Genomic DNA, 17,247 nt, shown 5'->3' on the forward strand with positions numbered 1-17,247 from the left:
TTGTTACTGGCTTGCTTCCCTTGGCTTGCTCAGCTTGCTCTCCTATAGAACTCAAGAATACCAGCCCAGGGATGGCACCACCCACAAGGGGCCCTCCCCTCTTGATCACTAATTGAGAAAATGCCTCACAGCTGGATCTCATGGAGACATTTCCTCAAAGAAGGCTCCTTTCTCTGTGATAACTCCAGCTTTTGTCAAGTTGACATACAAAACCAGCCAGGACATATGTGTATCTATACACTATTTCAAAAGAAAAAAGTGTAAGGGCTGAGGCTGTGTGCTAGCCTAGCCTGCATCGAACACTAGTTTCCATCCCTAGTTCTGCCAAAAAGAAAATTGTAACAAACTTAATCCTTTTACTTGGTCATTTGTTTTTATTTCATTGACTGTGTCATGAAATATCCTAAGACATAGCTTGTTAATAGCTAAAAAGTAATTTATTTCTTGACTTAGGGACTCTAGGACTTTTATATTCTCTCAGACATTAAAAGTAAATGTTCTAGGGTCGGGAGATATCTCCGTGGGCAAAAGCACCACCATACAAGCCTGATGACCTTTCCTGTGGTGGGCTCTGCACGTCAGATCACCAGAATCCATGTAAAGCCAGTGTATTGAGAGTGCTGGTAATCTTAGTACTCTTACGGAATGATGTGAGGAGAAGATGGATGGGAGTGGGGAGAGGGGGCAAGAACCCTGAGAATCAACCACCCTGGAGTGTGTAGCACAAACCATGTAGTAGCTGGGATTTGAACTCAGGACCTTCAGAAGAGCAGTTGATGCTCTTAACCACTGAGCCATCTCTCCAGCCTAAAACCCACAGTTTTTAAAACATTTTTTAACATTTAAAATAATTGGTCCAGATAATAATGTATTTTAAGCCACTTAAAAATCCATTGTTTTTTATATAAGATTAAAAACCCCCCTGTGTGTTAGATATGAATTCTCATTCCAATCCTGCTTCCCTAGACAGTCTCCCAGTAGGCCAAGCTATCAGAGACTCAACAGGAAACCAGCTTTGTTTTCTATGGTGCTGGGGATAGAACCCAGGCCTCATCTGCACTGCGTGTGCTAACCAACCCACGGCCATAACCCCAAAGAGAAACTTTGGAGAGTCTTATGGGGCCTGCCTGGGAGCATTCTGTGTGGCTTGTGAGTCTGCATACCTGACCATGGGTGTGTCTGTCTTTGCGGCTGCCTCCCCCCATCCCACAACTTCTGGTAGCTGCTGGCACATACCCAAGGCACTGTGGCTGACAGTGTCTCCTCATCTTTCACAGCTGGTTTAATGGTGAAGAAGTCGGCCTCAGATGTGTCCATCTCCTCTGGCACTCATGGGCAATATTCCATCTTGCAGACTGCGAAACTTCTTCCTGGAGCACCTCAGCAACCAGTGAGTCCTCTCTGTTGGGCTCCCAAGGAAGTGGTGGGCATTCCAGACCTGCGGGAGTAGTGCTCCACCCCAAGACTGTGTGGACTGTTACCTTTTCAAGGACTATGTGACTCTCTCTCCTTAACCCTCTCCCTGCCCACCGCCTTATCCCCGAAGCCCCTAATGCTTAGTAGCGACTTTTTGTTGTTGTTGTTGTTGTTGTTTTGGATTTGTTTTTTTGAGACAGGGTTTCTTTGTATAGCCCTGGCTGTCCTGGAACTCACTCTGTAGACCAGGCTGGCCTTGAACTCAGAGATCTGCCTGCCTCTGCATCCCAGAGTGCTGGGATTACAGGTGTGCGCCACCACTGCCCGGCTTCTTTCTCTTTCTTTCTTTCTTTCTTTCTTTCTTTCTTTCTTTCTTTCTTTCTTTCTTTCTTTCTTTCTTTCTTTCTTTTTTTCTTTCTTTCTTTCCTTCTTCCTTCCTTCCTTCCTTCCTTCCTTCCTTCCTTCCTTCCTTCCTTCCTTTTGGTTTTTTGGATTTGGTTTTTTTTCGAGACAGGGTTTCTCTGTATAGCCCTGGCTGTCCTGGAACTCACTCTGTAGACCAGGCTGACCTCGAACTCAGAAATCTGCCTGCTTCTGCCTCCCTGAGTGCTGGGATTACAGGCGTGCGCCACCACTGCCTGGCCCCGGTAGCAACTTCCTTACAGGACAGTTAAGTGACTGTGTGGAGCACTGTAGGAGAAGCTCCCACCCTCCCATTTCCCCCCCCCCCAGTCACCTGTCCCTTGCAGAGCCAGCTGCCTGCTTCCATACTTCGGTTCCCTTGTAATTCTTGCCTTTGCCTAGAGCTTTGGGTGGTGAGGAGAAAAGGAGAAATTCCGATAAGTTTGGCCATTTTGGTGTAAGATTAGAGAGCCACTGGGCATGAATTCTAGTGCAGCATGGTTCTGAAAAACTTCAAGGGAGGGGGACAGAGGGCTGGGGTCCTCATCAGGAGGAGTCCTGAGCTGCTGCTGGCCATGCAGATGACAGTCAGTGCCAAGGAGGTGAAGGCAGTACTCTGTGCTCAGGGAGCTACACAGGCCGGCCAGGCATGTCCAGTCTGGGCAGGCTAAGGAGCTGACTCGATCCCAGAATGTACAGTAACATAAGTGGGTCTCAGATGACCCAGGATCTGCGTGAAGAGGTAGGAAATTCGGTTAGGAAACATGTACCTGGGAGGTGCTTCATGCTCCTACGTACCAGGGAAGGCGTGGCTGAGACTGACTGCTCTCTAGCTCTACCCGGCTGTGGAGATCAAAGAAGAAGATGGTGCATCCACATTGCTAAATCCTAGTGCCACGCTGAAGGTCTTCAGCTCTGACCATTAATGCCTTCCTGGTCTTGGTGGGTGGAGCAGGACACCAAGAGCTGTGGTTTAGATGTAGCTGCATGGGGTTTGCATAGCTCACACCTTTGCATAGCTCACACCCTTAAGTAGAGTACTGCCCCCCTGTACAGACAGGCAGGCGCTATGCACACTGCAAATATCCGAATATCCGCTTAGAGGCTCATTTCCTACCCGCGTTAATCTGTGTCTCTTCCTGATTCTCTCCTCAAGCCCAAGGCTAGAACTGGAATAAGTAAACCTTACAACGTCAAACAGATCAAAACCACCAACGCTCAGGAGGCAGAAGCCGCTATCCGGTGTCTCCTGGAAGCCAGCGGAGGTAGGTGGTCTCCTGGGAGCCATCTCCCAGCCACAGAGTCCCTTTTTATCCCCTCACTGACAGTGGCCTAGAAAAGATCTGGGCGTACCCTTTCTTTCTCTCTTTTCTTCCCTGTTTTTCCTTCTTTCTTTCTCTCTTTTCTTCCCTATTTTTCCTTCTTTCTTTCTTTTCTTTCCTATTTTTTCCTTCTTGCTTTCTTTTCTTCCTTTCTTTTTTTTTGTGTGCAATGTTAAATGGAAGTGGCCTTTAATATTTTGCGTACTTATTCTGATTTTATGTATTTATTTATTTTTTTTTTTGGTTTTTCGAGACAGGGTTTCTCTGTATAGCCCTGGCTGTTCTGGAACTCACTCTGTAGACCAGGCCGGCCTCAAACTCAGAAATCCACCTGCCTCTGCCTCCCAAGTGCTGGGATTAAAGGCGTGCGCCACCACTGCCCAGCTCTGATTTTTTTTTTATGAAAAATTACATACTTCAAATTTATAAAGTATATAGAAAATAATCCCACCATGGCTAAGCAGCATTTTAGAGATAAATAAAACTTTCTGTTAATGTTAGGCCGGTGAACCTGATAACTTGAGTTTCAGAGCTGGGGCTCACATGGCGGAAGGGGAGCTGATGGCCACAAGTTGTCCTGCACGACAACATGGCATTTCTTGCACCCCTCTGTATATGACATACATATATACATGCTACATGTACATACATGTGTTCCTCATACGTACACGTTCTGTGGTTGCCTTGCCTGACCCTTGTTGCCCTACTTGAAATTTCTCCCATTCTTTCACATCACTGCTGCTAAAATGTGCTGCTTCAGTTTGGGGCTGTGATCTAGAATCTGGTCTGGAGAGGAGAGAGTACTGCCCTCCGGAAAGACATGGGATAGTATATGATTGCCCAGTTGTTTTACTCAGGGTATTGATCAGACTTGGAATTCTCCACACTCTGAAGGGAGGGTGGAGGGCATGTTTAGAAATCAGAGAAACATTGCTGAGGGATTGATTGTACAGCACAGGCAGTTTCAGTTTTTACTGAGAAATGAATAAAAATAGAGGACATCCCTACAACGGTGTATTAGTCCCCCGAGGGAATTAGTACAGCGTGCTGTGTGGGTAAGCCTTGAAAATGTTACGCTGAGTTAATGAAGGGAGACACAGAATCAGATACTGTGTGATTCCACACGTCCATGGCATCTGTGGTGGGGAGATCCACAGAGACAGGAAGTTCTGAGAAGGAATGAGTTTCTTCTTGACAACAACAACAAAACTGTCTTAAGCTTGCATAGTAGTGACGTTTATGCAGCTTAGTGAATGCATTAAAAAGCATTAAAATGATTAAATTTTAAGGCAGGTGAATTATATTTTGATGAAATGTATTTAAGGGCAGACCACCCTAGAGGTGCGAGTTAGTGAAGGTTTGAGGTTTGAAGTCTCCCCACCATCTCCATCTTGTTCACGCTCCTGTGGAGAGTGTTGCTATGTCACTCCTCGTCACTGAGAAACATATGACACTCTCCAGGGTCTCAGCCATCTTTCCTCAGGCCCCATACCTGTGAAGGAGGTGCATAGCCAGGGCCAGACCTAGCTGTCTAGTCATGACTCTCCTTAAGGACTTCTTTGTGACTCTGTGGAAACACACTGGACTAATATGGCATTGCGATGCAGACTCCCTGAATGTGAAGTTGGGTGGTGAATGTCTTTGTACCTGAGCCAAGTGATTTTATGTTTCAGGTGTCCCGGAATCAGCCCCAGATGCCATGCCCCTGAGAAACCAAGGGTCATCTAAGCCAGAGGCCTCCCTGGGGCCCCCAGCCCCGCCCCGCCGGCCTGCTCCAAGGGTCCCTGCTATGAAGAAGCCAACTTTGAGGAGGACTGGAAAGGTAAGAAGCCAAACCACGTGAGCCACCCATTCCAAGGTTGCTTAAAGTCTTGTTACATAGCTGGGTGCGCCTTTAATCCCAGCACTCTGGGAGGCAGAGGCAGGCAGATTTCTGTGTTCAAGGCCAGCCTGGTCTACAGAGTGAGTTCCAGGACAGCCAGGGCTATACAGAGAAACCCTGTCTCGATAAAACCAAATCTAAAAAAACCAAAAAAAAAAAAGGTCTTGTTACATAAATGTCAAGGACAGAAATGAAGTTGGTTTCAGTTTCCCCACACACACCCGTATCCCAGATTCAGCCATGTCTGGAGGAAAATGGCTCCTTCAGCAACTGCTTCCCCCTTGTCTTCCTGCTGCAGCGTGGCCTCAGCCGAGTAGAGCAAGGAGCTCGCTGTCCTCTGCAGATTAAGGGAGACTGCTTCCTGAATGTTCGCAGTCGCCACAGGGAACCGCTATGGCTGCTTTCTGCCAATTAACCCAGTGCCGCTGTTTTGTGTGGTGTGTGCATGCGGTTTCACATGCACAGACTTACATGCCTTAGAAAAGCACTAACCAGGCCTGGCTTGGTGGGTAGGAGCACTTGCCTTGTAAGTATGAGGACCCGAGTTCGGATCTCAGCGCTCACATAAAATGCACGGTATAGCCACATATACCTGAACCCAAGAATGTAGAGGGCAGAGGCAGGAGGATTGCTGGGCTTATTGACTGCCAGCCTAGCTCTGAGACTCAGTGAGAGACTCCTGTGTCAAAGGAATAAGGTGAGGAATAGGGGAAGATAGCGAGGCTCCTCCAGGCCTCCCTGTGCAGGTGCACACACCTCCATGTACAGAGGCTCACACACCATAAACACATGACTAACTCTCTTTCACACTCTCTTGCTCCCCTGCACACACACACACACAGACACACACACAGAGATACACACAGACACACAGACACACACACAGACACACACACAGACACACAGACATACACACAGAGACACACATACACACAGACACACACCCAGACACAGACGCACACCAAGACACACACATACACCCAGACACACACACACAGACACACACACACACAGACACACACTCTAGTTCCTGCAGGCCCGTCAGCTTCTTTTCGCCACTTTTCTTGCAGATTGTTTTCTGCGCTAGCTCACAAGCTTCTCAGCCTTGCTTACTGCTGCAAAGACATGAGTTTGTCAGGACAGTAGCCGCCCAGAGACTGACACCCGTAGATGCTTCTGGATCTTCCGTGTGATCTCAGTTCTGGGAGCGGGTCACTTGGTAATCCCTGCCTGGGCGCCGTAGCGTGACTATTGCTTTCCCAGCCTGCCCTGCGTGCGAGGTGGCTCTGGCATGTGCCCATTTATTGAGTCTGCGTTCTGTCTTCTTCTGGGTTGTGCTTCTGTCCTGCGTTGCTGCCTGTCCATTTTTAATGCTTTGTTGCAAAATGGACTTTCCCCCTCTTAGCTGCCTCTGGACAGGCTCTGTCTTTTCGGGAACAGAGCTGAGTTCTGTCTTCAGTGGCCGCACAGGGATTTTGGTACAGGGCCGGTGGAAAAGCATCATGTTGTCAGTTTGCCTTCTTTCTTAAGAACCAAAGTAAACACTGGACAGACCTGATCTGGTCCTGTGCTTAACTACCCGGCCCCATCTGTACCAAAGCCTTGCTTTGCCCCATGTAGTTTAAAAGCAGAGCTAAAGAAGTGGAGTCCCTGTATGAGTCCCTCCCTTCTCCTGTATTGAAATACGGAAGATCCAAGGAGAAAGTAGAGGCATTAGTCCTACAACATGTTCCCTTCCCAGTGAGGTGCAGGGCATGCCGGATCTCCCGCTGGACTGGGGCTTCACACCGAATGTTGCAGGAAAGTCTTCAGTGAGGAATGAGCGTTGCCCCTGTCAGGCAACCATGATGAGTTCATCATTAAATCACCCACGGTAGCTCTGGTTTTAAAACTTCCCAGTTGCTCATTGCTGTACTGGCTTCTGTTCTTCCTCTTACCTGCTCACAGTCCGGGCTCCCACAGTCTCTAATCTCAGATCCATCTGTCTCTATTCCCTACTGAGTGTTGTCTGGGCACCCACTTCCAATGTGCGGGCTTCTCATTTACACTGTACCTTGCCTTTCCTCAGCCCATGTCACCAGAAGAACAGTTTGAGCAGCAGCCTGTCCATTTTACAATGGCTTCCCAGGAAATGAACCTTGAGACCCCTCCTCCAATAACCGCCCCTCCCGTCCCGCCTATTCCCAAGCCAAGAACATTTCAGCCTGGGAAAGGTGTTGAGAGGAGGCCCAGCAGTGGCAAGCCAGAACCAGATGAAGCTCCTCTTGTGACAGGTGCTGTGGAGTTACCGCCTCCAGAGGCCCAGGAGGCCCCATGTCTGGCTCCCAAGGTGCCTCCAAGGAGGAAGAAGTCTGCCCCAGCAGCCTTCCACCTGCAGGTTCTGCAGAGCAACAGCCAGCTTCTCCAGGGCCTCACGCGCTCCAGCAGTTCCCCGTCCTCACTGAAGCCCGACACCCACTCGCTCTGTCCACAAGTGGCATTTGGCACCTCATCTGCGGTTCTCCCCGAAACCGATGGCCCTGGAGCGACGGAGCCCGAGGCAACCTCTTTTCGTGGCGATTATCCGGATCCGTTCTGGAGCCTTCTCCACCACCCTAAGCTGCTGAATAATACCTGGCTGTCCAAGAGCTCTGAGCCTTTAGACTTGGGGTCCAGGAACCCTGAGAGGACACACACAGACTCGGCACAGGTCAGCACATCAGTGGCTAAGACGGGGCTTCCACCAGACCATGGGGAAAAAGACTTCAGTCACTGGATGACAGCTAGTAACAAAGACAAGAGGACAACATTAGGTGTTTGACCCACAGGCAAGAACATGACCTGTTGGCTCTGAAGATACTGTCATTTCAAATGTTCACCTTCCTCGTGTGGGCATTGCTAGACCTGGTCAAAAGGGATGTCGATTTAAAGGCGCACTGAAACCCTTTGCTTATCTGTCACTGTGTAGTGTATGAAAACTGTCTGCCATTCAGTACAGTTATCCAGCCACCCAAATGTTCCTTTTGAGATCTGTGAGTCTATAAGCTTGCTCTCAGGGGATTGGGAAATGTGCTGTTGAATTCAGGTATGGATTTTAAAGGACAGAGATCTAGATTACCAAGACGCTCTCACTCATGGAATTTTAAATGGCTGTTCAATTTCTCTGTGTGTGCCATTTGCTTGTTGGTTTTGTGTTTTTTTTTACAGATTTGGGATAAGTGGTAGGTTCATAAAAGATGACATGAAAAGCAGTCAGGACCATTCAGAGCCGTTCTGACCCACTTGAAACCACATGAAGAAAAAAAACTCAGAGCTGAAAACAGCGACTAGGTCAACGTCATGCCTGGACCATACATTCCTGTGAACCCTTTTTGTGGAATTGCCCTTGGTAGCTGCAGGTTCTGCTTCTTCAGGCTTGGCAGAAAGACCTCATCTATACTGAGCATGTGTGTTTTCTGTTATTCCCTAAATACTATGCATAACAGGTGTAAGTCATTTGGAGACAACCGAACATGTATAAGAGGGTATATGAGAACTATATAAATACTGTGCTGTTGAGGACTTGAGCATCCAGGGATTTGGGTGCCTCAAGGGGGTCCTGGAATTGACCTCCCATAGATACTCAGGTGGCTACCCATGTGTAATTAGCTTTAATTGTGTATAAGTCCTATGAGAACAGGTGGCAATACTCGGACATGACGTTTGCGCCACAAGTTTACCCTCCACTCAGATACGGACCAGCTGACTCCTGCATGCCCTGTAGCCATGGTCTTGAGCCACGGTGTGCTGCTTAAACTAATTTACATTCACCCTCTGGATGAAGCTTCCCTCCTATTGTCCATGTCCCATAAAGGCAGGAAATGTGAAAACTCATACTGGTCCATCATGGTTGATCTTCATCAGTGTAGTGTATGATGGCTTCAGGAACCAGTGTACACAGCTCCCTGTGAGGTCGCACCGCCAAGGCAGCAAGTCTGGGCTTGTTCTCCGATGTCTCTCGGGTCTGTTTGTTGCTTTTTGCATTCATGCATTTCTAATACTTCTCACCTCTTCAAGAATTGACAAAGACACCGTGATGCTATTTTATATTTAAAAAAAAAAGTATTGTGATGTCTAGAATCTGTTTGAAGCATATATCGAATTTTTATGTATAAAAAGCTCATTAGCTGAAGAAGGCACACTTAGGAGGGTCATGAAATCAAGACCAACCCCGGGCAACAGAGCAAGATACTATTTTCAAAAAGAAATTCATTAGCAAATCTTGTTATGCCAACTTCCATATTTATGAGCCTTTCATATCATAGGCCCATATGCAAAGTCATGTGTTATGCCTTATGGCCAATACTGAAGAGAATGCTAATGGTGGGGTAGGCGTGGCCATTGAATGCTAATGGTGCGGTGGGCGTGGCCATTTTGCCTGGAACATGCCACTCACTCTTCATTAGCCACCAGACTATTGCGATTTCAGAAATTATTTTACTGTCGCATTCAAGATATTTTGCAAATTATTTAAATCTGGCACTCAAGAACAAAACTCCACGTATCTACGTGCATCTGAAAATTGATCGGAGAAGAAGCCGCTGACCCACAGAGATAAGTAGATAGGCATATTTGGCAGTTATAAAATTTGGTGTGGGGGCTGGAGAGATGGCTCAGCAGTTAAGAGCGCTGGCTGCTCTTTCAGAGGACCCAGGTTTGGTTCCCAGCTGTACTCCAATCTCATGAGACCTAATGTTCTCTTCTGGACTCTGAGAGCCCTGTATGCACAAGGCGCACAGACATACATGCGGGCAAGTAAATAAGATGAATGAACAACAACCTACCAATAAACAAAATAAAGGAAAAATTAAAGATGGCGTGTAGATGCGTAAGATGCTTACTGTGGTTGATCAGATCAAGTGGTTCATCTTGTGTTCAAAAAACCGTATAGCAAGCATCCGTGGAGGCAGCAAGGTGGGCTGTCCGGAGATATGAAAGAATTGCCCACAGTATTTCTTTCCACTAATGCAGTCAAGAACAGAAAAATGTTTTAAACTCAGATGCACTCGTCCTATATATACCTTCTTTTCCTGCCACAGAGGAAGTGAATTTGACAGCAAATAAATATAAGCCCCCCAGTCAGAAAGGCAGCAGGGAGGTCAGCTCTTCAAGATTGCTTATAGCATGGGAAGAAGTCCAGCTTGTAGTTCTCTTCGTTCTATATAGTAATCAAGGGAGAAGCCTCACTAAAGCCAGCTCTCATCAGAGCAGTAGCTGCCCCTGAGAATCTGAAATGGAAGTACCACACCCAGGACCGACACCCAGGACCGTGAGTTAAAACAAGTACAGAGTTAAGAATTGAACAAGCCAGATGGTAGCATATATCTTTAATCCAGTACTCAGGAGTCAGAGGCAGGGGGTTCTCTGTGAGTTCAAGGCCAGCCTGGCCTACATTGTTCTAGGACTGCCGGAGCTACATAGTGAGACCCAGTCTCAAGACAGTGTGGGTGCTGAGTGGGGTTGGGGAACGGGACAACAGTTGGAATAGCCTTATTTTTAACCCAGGATTTAGCTGGAGGGTGTTTTAAGCCAGCCAGCACAGATTGAAGGTCAAATCAGTTGGTTGAATGACTTCAGCGAGCAACCACCACCCAAAAGACTCCATCTTGCGTCTGTGTTGGCTTTTGGTCTTCCTTAGTTAATATGACCTCACATTTCCATTGTCCTGAAACATGGTGCAGTTTAGCACAGTATTTCAGGGGCAATGCTGACAATTTCACTCTCGCTGACCCTGGTATAGACTCTCTGATTTCCTACAAGCTAAAAGCATTTGTTAAAGTGACTGAAATTAGGAACTGTTGAGACATTTCTACAAAGGTTTAAAGTTGCTAAAGTTTGAGATAGTTAAAAATTTTCCCTGACACATGACACATTTGTTAAAGCATTGGATTTCAAATGGATGTTTCGTGGGACAGGGAAACTGTGAAACTTATACCCAAAGATCAGTGGTCAATTAGAGCCTGAAGCGTATCTTGGTTGGTAGTTTGTTCTCATATTGGATGCATTAGATGTTTTCATCTTTTTAGAATTGAGTTTCTTTTCAGATCTGAAGAGAATCCTCCGATTCTTTTCTTTGGCCAGCCTTCCTGATATCAAATGTGATAGCTAGTTCTTACTGTGTGATGTTTCGGTTCTCTCTCTCTCAAGTTCTCAACAATTAGGACTCAATGATTGGTTGAAAAGCAAGAGAATACGGTTGTGAGCTTATGGCTTGAGGGCCTGAGAGGTGGCTGAGCCGGCAGAGGTATTTGCGGTCAAGCCTAAAGATGTGAGTTTGATCCCTAAGACTCACATGGTTGGGGGAAGAACTCCTGAATGTTGTCCTCTGACCTATGCACACACACACACACACACACACACACACACACACACACACAGAGCAACTAGGTATAAATAGAGAAGGAAAGAAAAAACAAGCCTTAGAATGTATAGTGTGAGAGCTGTTATAATCACTGACCTAATACACGTGGAATCATGCCTGGCTATGTGTGAGACTTGGGTGAAGCAAGTCTGTCTTCCAGAGGCCCTTACAGCAGACTGAGGGATGGATGAACTCTGAGGGTGCTTAATAGACATGTTTTCATGGAAACAGATGGGACTCTGTACTCTTCAAATTCTGCCCATGTTTATTCTAAGCTTATTCATAGAATATAGTTAACTCATATTGTATCTCTCAGGATTAAGAATATACTGGTAATCTCAAAATGGTAAACCAGTGTTGTGTCTGAGTTACCCACGGAACCCCCAGGAGAGCTCTAAGAACCGCTAGACTGGATGTCAAGAGACAAGAGAGTCTTTATTAATTTGAGTCAGACTCAAACCTTCCCTCTGCACAGGACAGGAGTGCGACCCCTCCCCTAGAGGTCTTGGTGTTTTTATACAGCATAGTCAGTGATTATTTGGATTTTAGGGTGACAGGGGAGGTGACAAGGGGAGTCATCTTTCAAACAGAACATCATTTGTCCAAGTGGCAAGGCAGAATCTCGTGACTGGGAGGGGGAGTTCTTCCGACCTAGGGAGAAACTTTATAGTGCTATCAGGAACTAGTGTGTTTTTACAACCAGCCACAACTGCCTGTGACCCCTAATTACTCTCCTTTTATGGTCCAAATGTGGGACCTTTATCTCTCCAAGGATGTTTAGTCTTTGATTTTTACCCAAAGGCAGACACCAGCTGCACTGGGAAGCGCTTAGCCGCTTATCAGTAAGAGTGTCATTGACACAGTGAGGGAGGTTGCCTTTTGTCTGTTTTCAAGCCAGCATCTGTTGCTCCTGGGGGTGGGGCATGTTTCCATTAGGGGGTGCCTCTATGAAAACAGGGGTAGCAATATTCCTTCAGGCTCAGATCTGTTCCTCTCTGAATGGCCGGGGAGGGGAGGGGAACTTGTGTGAGAAAGCGTAGAGGCAGGCTGCCCTGCACTCCATTTCCCCTCTGTTAGTTACTTTAGAGGTCAAGCATGGACTCTCTGTACACCTAGCTTGCCTGCACTGACTGGTTGACTTCATCACCATCAGTAGGATGGTCTCTAATCTCTGCTTTATATACTGTAAAAGCTGATTATGTATGCCCCAAAAGTGAGTAACAGTAAGATAATAATCAGGGGTCCCATGATTGTGAAGATAAGGGTCGTTAGCCAGGGAGAAGTATTGAACAGTGAACGATACCAACTTTTGGAGTTCTCCTATTCCCTTTGGCACCTATCTGTGTTTTCTCTAACTTTAGCTAGTGACTAATAACTCTAGAATGGTTGGCATAGAAACAGCATTCTTCAAGCAGACCACACATAATCTTCCCTGTTGTAGGAACACTAAGTCTAACCCTAAGTCTGTTCTGCAGCACCACCTCAGCCAGAGAGTCTACACTGCGCTCTAGGTACAGGATGATTTTTTCCAGGCATCGGTTGTCCTCATCTTGTCTGCTTTCAAACTGTTGTAATTCTTTTCCATTAATGTGAGTGCGGCAATTCCAGTACCTGCTCCAGCTAGTCCTGCTCCCAGAATTACAGCTAAAGTCAGGGAAATAGGCTCCCTCTTCTGCCTCACGAGGTCCCCTCTAACATGTCCTACTAGGCTATTTAGTGCTACTTTTTCTGAATAATAGGTTATACGTGGTACTAGCTAGACTAGGATATAGAACTCTTTTGTGGTAGGGGAGTTAAGAACCTCTCTATGCACACACAGGGTCAGACCCATCGAACAAGTCCACCATGCTTGTTTGGGGGTTGGGGAATAACCCATTTGGAATGGACAGTGGGGATTGTTTGATTGTAGAGGTTCCGATGTGACAAAGGAACTTTCTCTAGGCAGGTGCCCTGTCCTGATTTGGTCTCTGTAGGGTTAAGACTAGGCCTTCCTGGGACCACCTATAAATAGTGTCTTTCTGTGAGTCATCATGTCTGGATGTTAATCCAATACCTTCATGAAAAGAGGGTCTAACATTATAGCATAACCAACAAGAGGTTGGTTGTTAGCTCCACCTGGGAGCCATTTTGAATTTGGAAGGTCTTTCACATCATCGGCTGGAGTGGGTCTACCGGCACTGTGTGTTTCAGGAAAGATTCCAGAGTTAGAGACTCCTACTTGGGGGAGACTGGGAGGACTGGCGATGACACAGTTTTGTCCTGTGTAAGGCCTCCTTGAACAGGTTTAGGGTTTGCCAACTCTGGTTTGGCCCTGCAGCTACCGGCAGGGGGCTCACAATTGGTTTGATCAGGATCTAACTGTAAAGAGGAGTCTGGGACTAACTCTGAGGATGTGGAGCCGGAGGCCCCAAGATCTCCCAGTTTCCCATCTCTTTGCTTGTTTCCCTTTGTAAACCTCAGTAAAGCCTCGAAGTTGTCCCCCTGCCGGGTGACTGTGATAAGATCTTCCCTCGACACCCCCATGTCTTTATCCCCATGTCTTTATCCCCGTGACCGATGTCTCACATCCCCAGGAAGCACAGTAAGATTGTTCTGGACCCCTACATCTAACAGTCCTTTTTTCCCTGGGACATATATAAAAAAGTCCTCGATCGACATGGTGGGTATGGATGTCGTAAAGTCTTTCGAGTGTCAGGCCGTGAGTTATCAGCCAGCCAGCACAGATTGAAGGTCAAATCTGGGAACCAGGGGGGTCCCAAGTGGCCTTTTTGTATTAGCCAGTTGAATGAGGTAGCCAGTCTCAGAATTCTTGATTGTCCAAGTCAAGTCATAAGGCTGGCGTGGGTTTCTGGTCTCTGAGTGGAGTTGTGGGCTGTGGGCGGCAGTACACGCAGCTAGTAAAAACAGCAAGCTTAAGACTGGGTTAAGTTTAGCTTGAAAGGATTGGTGTGTCTTTGAACTTTCTATTCTAGCAGTGACTGTGAAGTCTGGCGATCTTCTTCTGAGGAGAAGGGATTAGCTAGTCTCACATGAGTGCAGTGTGCCCAGGCAATGATCTCCTCTACCTTTATAGCCATTGGTGTCATCAACAGGATGAAGTACGGTCTCTTTCAGTGGGGCTCTAATGTGTTCTGGCGAAATCTCCTCATGCAGACCCAGTCTCTAGGTCGAAACTTGTGTAATTCTGGAACTGGGTCTGCTTTATAGAGGGCACGCAATTTAGGCCAAACCTGTTCGTGAACCCATTGGGTTGTTCTGACCTTAGTTATTAAATTATCATCCTTTAATTATGCAATAGCTGTTGACACAGTAGGAGCAGGGATACCGTACATGATTTTAAGTGGGGTTAATCTCATCTGGCAAGGAGAGTTCCTCACCAATACAGGGCAAAGGAAAGAAGTGTCATGCAGTCCCCACCAGTTTATATGACTAATTTAGTCAAGGCCTCTTTTAACGTCCGATTTATCCTTTTACCTGGCCTGAACTTTGGGGTCGGTATGTACAATGTAATTTCCAATCTGCCCCAATAAATCTCCCTACATCCTGTCTTACCTTGGACACAAATGTTGGCCCATTGTCTGGCTCTATCATATGAGGGAATCTATACTGGGCAGGATATCTTCCAGCAACTTTTTAGCCACTACTTTTGTAGTTTTAGTCTTTGTTGGAAATGCTTCTGTCCATCAGGAAAAGGTATTCACAAACACGAGTAAGTATTTGTAGCCATACTTTCCCAGTTTGGTTTCTGTAAAATCTACTTCCCAGTAAGCGCCCAGTCTCTTACCTCACAGACGAGAGCCTGGATGTTTGGAAGTGCTGTGGATGTTGTTCAATTGGCAAGCTTTGCAGCTTGGCACTATGTCGTCGACGGTACTTTGTATGTCTCTGAAAGTCACTTTAGATTGTCTCACTGTGTCGGCCATCCATCTCACTCCCATGTGGGTGACTCTATGGATTTCCCCGAGGATAGATCTATCTAGGGAGGTGGGTACTATTAGCTTGTTTTCAGCAGTCTGCCATCAGTCCTGTGAACACTGGCTCATGAGCTGATACTTGGTCCATTTGATCTCTTCTTCTGTATAGACTGAGCATCCAGCAGGTCGGGGTTGGGCAGTTCTGATAAGGTCGCAGCTCACATAAAGGCAGCTGTTTCCTCCAAGGCTGTGGCGGCTGTCAGCCAACTTGTTACCTCTAGACACTGTCATCATTCCTTTCTGATGGCCTGGACAGTGTATGATCGCCACTCTCTTTGGCAGCCAGAGAGCTTCGCGTAATTGTAGGATTTCATCTTTGTTTTTGATAGTTTTTCCTCCTGCAGTTAGCAGTCCCCTCCCCTGGTCTATGACTCCATGTACATGAGCGGTTGTAAATGCATACTGGCTATCCGTAGAGATGTTGATGGCCAGCCCTTTCCCCAGGATAAGGGTCTGGGATAGAGATATCAGTTCATCCCTGTGAGCTGAGGTACCTGGGGGGGGTGGGGAGACTGGGCCCAAATTACCTCTGTTTCCATGGTTACTGATGCTCCTGTTTTCCTCCGCCCCTCTCGAATGAAACTGCTTCCGTCTGTGAGCCAAGTCTGCTCTGCTCCTTGAAGAGCGGAGTCCTTAGGTCATGTTGAGTACTGTACATTTGCTGCATTGGTTGAGTGGGTGGTCCAGATCAGGGTCAGGGAGAAGGGTTGCAGGATTTAAGGAAGCAGGTAGCTGGAAAGTAACTTGGCCAGGGTTGATTAGTAAGGTCGATAATGAGTCACGCAGGCATTACTGAGCCACCTGTTGGGTGGCTGTTTGAATACCCCTTCAATTGTATGTGGGGTAGTTACAGCTAAAGTTTATCCCAAAGTTACTTTAACTGCATCTTTAACCAGTAATGTCATAGCCTCAATGACATGCAGGCAATGTGGCCATCCTGTTGTCACTGGGACTAATTTTTTTTTTTTTTTACAAATAGGCCACAGGCTGTTTTTATGGTCCCAACGTTTAAGTCAGGACCCTTTTGGCTATTCCTTTCCATTCGTCCACATACAATTGAAATGGCTTAGTGATGTCTGGTAGCCCCAAAACAGGAGCTGACCGTTGGGCCTGCTTTATTCTCTCAAAAGCCCTTTGATGATCTTGAGTCTAAACAAAGTCTTTGGGTTATTTCAGCAAAACCTGGAATTCAGTGTGCAAAAGCCTGTGGACCCCCAAAACTCTCTTACCTGTCTGGGGCATGGGTATGCTGAGAACTCTCTCTTTTCTTGCCGGGGAAAGCCACTGCTGGCCCTCCTTTCGAATGTAGCTGAGATAGGTGACCTCAGTCTTACAGAGCTGTGTCTTCTTGGCAGACGCCCAATATCCCATGTACCCTAGCGCCTGAGGGAGATTCTGGATCCCTTTCTTGTACCATTCTTTGGTTTCAGCTGCGATTAGAAAGACATCTAAATACTGCACATGGGTTCTATCTCGGTCGGTTATTGACTCTGTACTCACCCAGGTCCTCGTGTAAACTTTCATCAAAAATACTGGGGGTCCACAGGCTTTTGCACACTGAATTCCAGGTTTTGCTGAAATAACCCAAAGACTTTGTTTAGACTCAAGATCATCAAAGGGCTTTTGAGAGAATAAAGCAGGCCCAACGGTCAGCTCCTGTTTTGGGGCTACCAGACATCACTAAGCCATTTTGTAGCCTTGATGCAGGCAGGTCCAGGAAAATTGTCCATTAATGTCTCTTTCAGGATCATGTCACTCACAGGCAAAGTATTTTTGACTTTTGGCTTTTGGGAGTCAAAGGTAAGTTGAAGAAGGCATCTTTTAGGTCCAGAACAGAATACCATTTCTGATCTGGAGGCGGAGAGCTCAATA

At 46.8% G+C, this 17,247-nt stretch overlaps 1 protein-coding gene across 2 annotated transcripts in view; it reads left to right on the forward strand.

Moving 5' to 3' along the window:
- The window catches only part of Synj2 (synaptojanin 2), a 98,159-nt gene extending 88,307 nt beyond the window's left edge, over positions 1 to 9,852 (forward strand). For both annotated transcript variants that reach the window (XM_052169224.1, XM_052169223.1), the window contains 4 exons: positions 1,278 to 1,390; positions 2,975 to 3,083; positions 4,814 to 4,962; positions 7,091 to 9,852. In XM_052169224.1, coding sequence (XP_052025184.1) covers positions 1,278 to 1,390; positions 2,975 to 3,083; positions 4,814 to 4,962; positions 7,091 to 7,822 — 1,103 coding nt within the window. In that variant the 3' untranslated portion in view covers positions 7,823 to 9,852. The remainder of the gene's footprint in view (positions 1 to 1,277; positions 1,391 to 2,974; positions 3,084 to 4,813; positions 4,963 to 7,090) is intronic.
- The last annotated feature ends 7,395 nt before the right edge of the window (positions 9,853 to 17,247 follow it).

This window comes from Apodemus sylvaticus, chromosome 23, assembly GCF_947179515.1.
Source record: "Apodemus sylvaticus chromosome 23, mApoSyl1.1, whole genome shotgun sequence".
Classification (NCBI taxonomy): Eukaryota; Metazoa; Chordata; class Mammalia; order Rodentia; family Muridae; genus Apodemus; species Apodemus sylvaticus.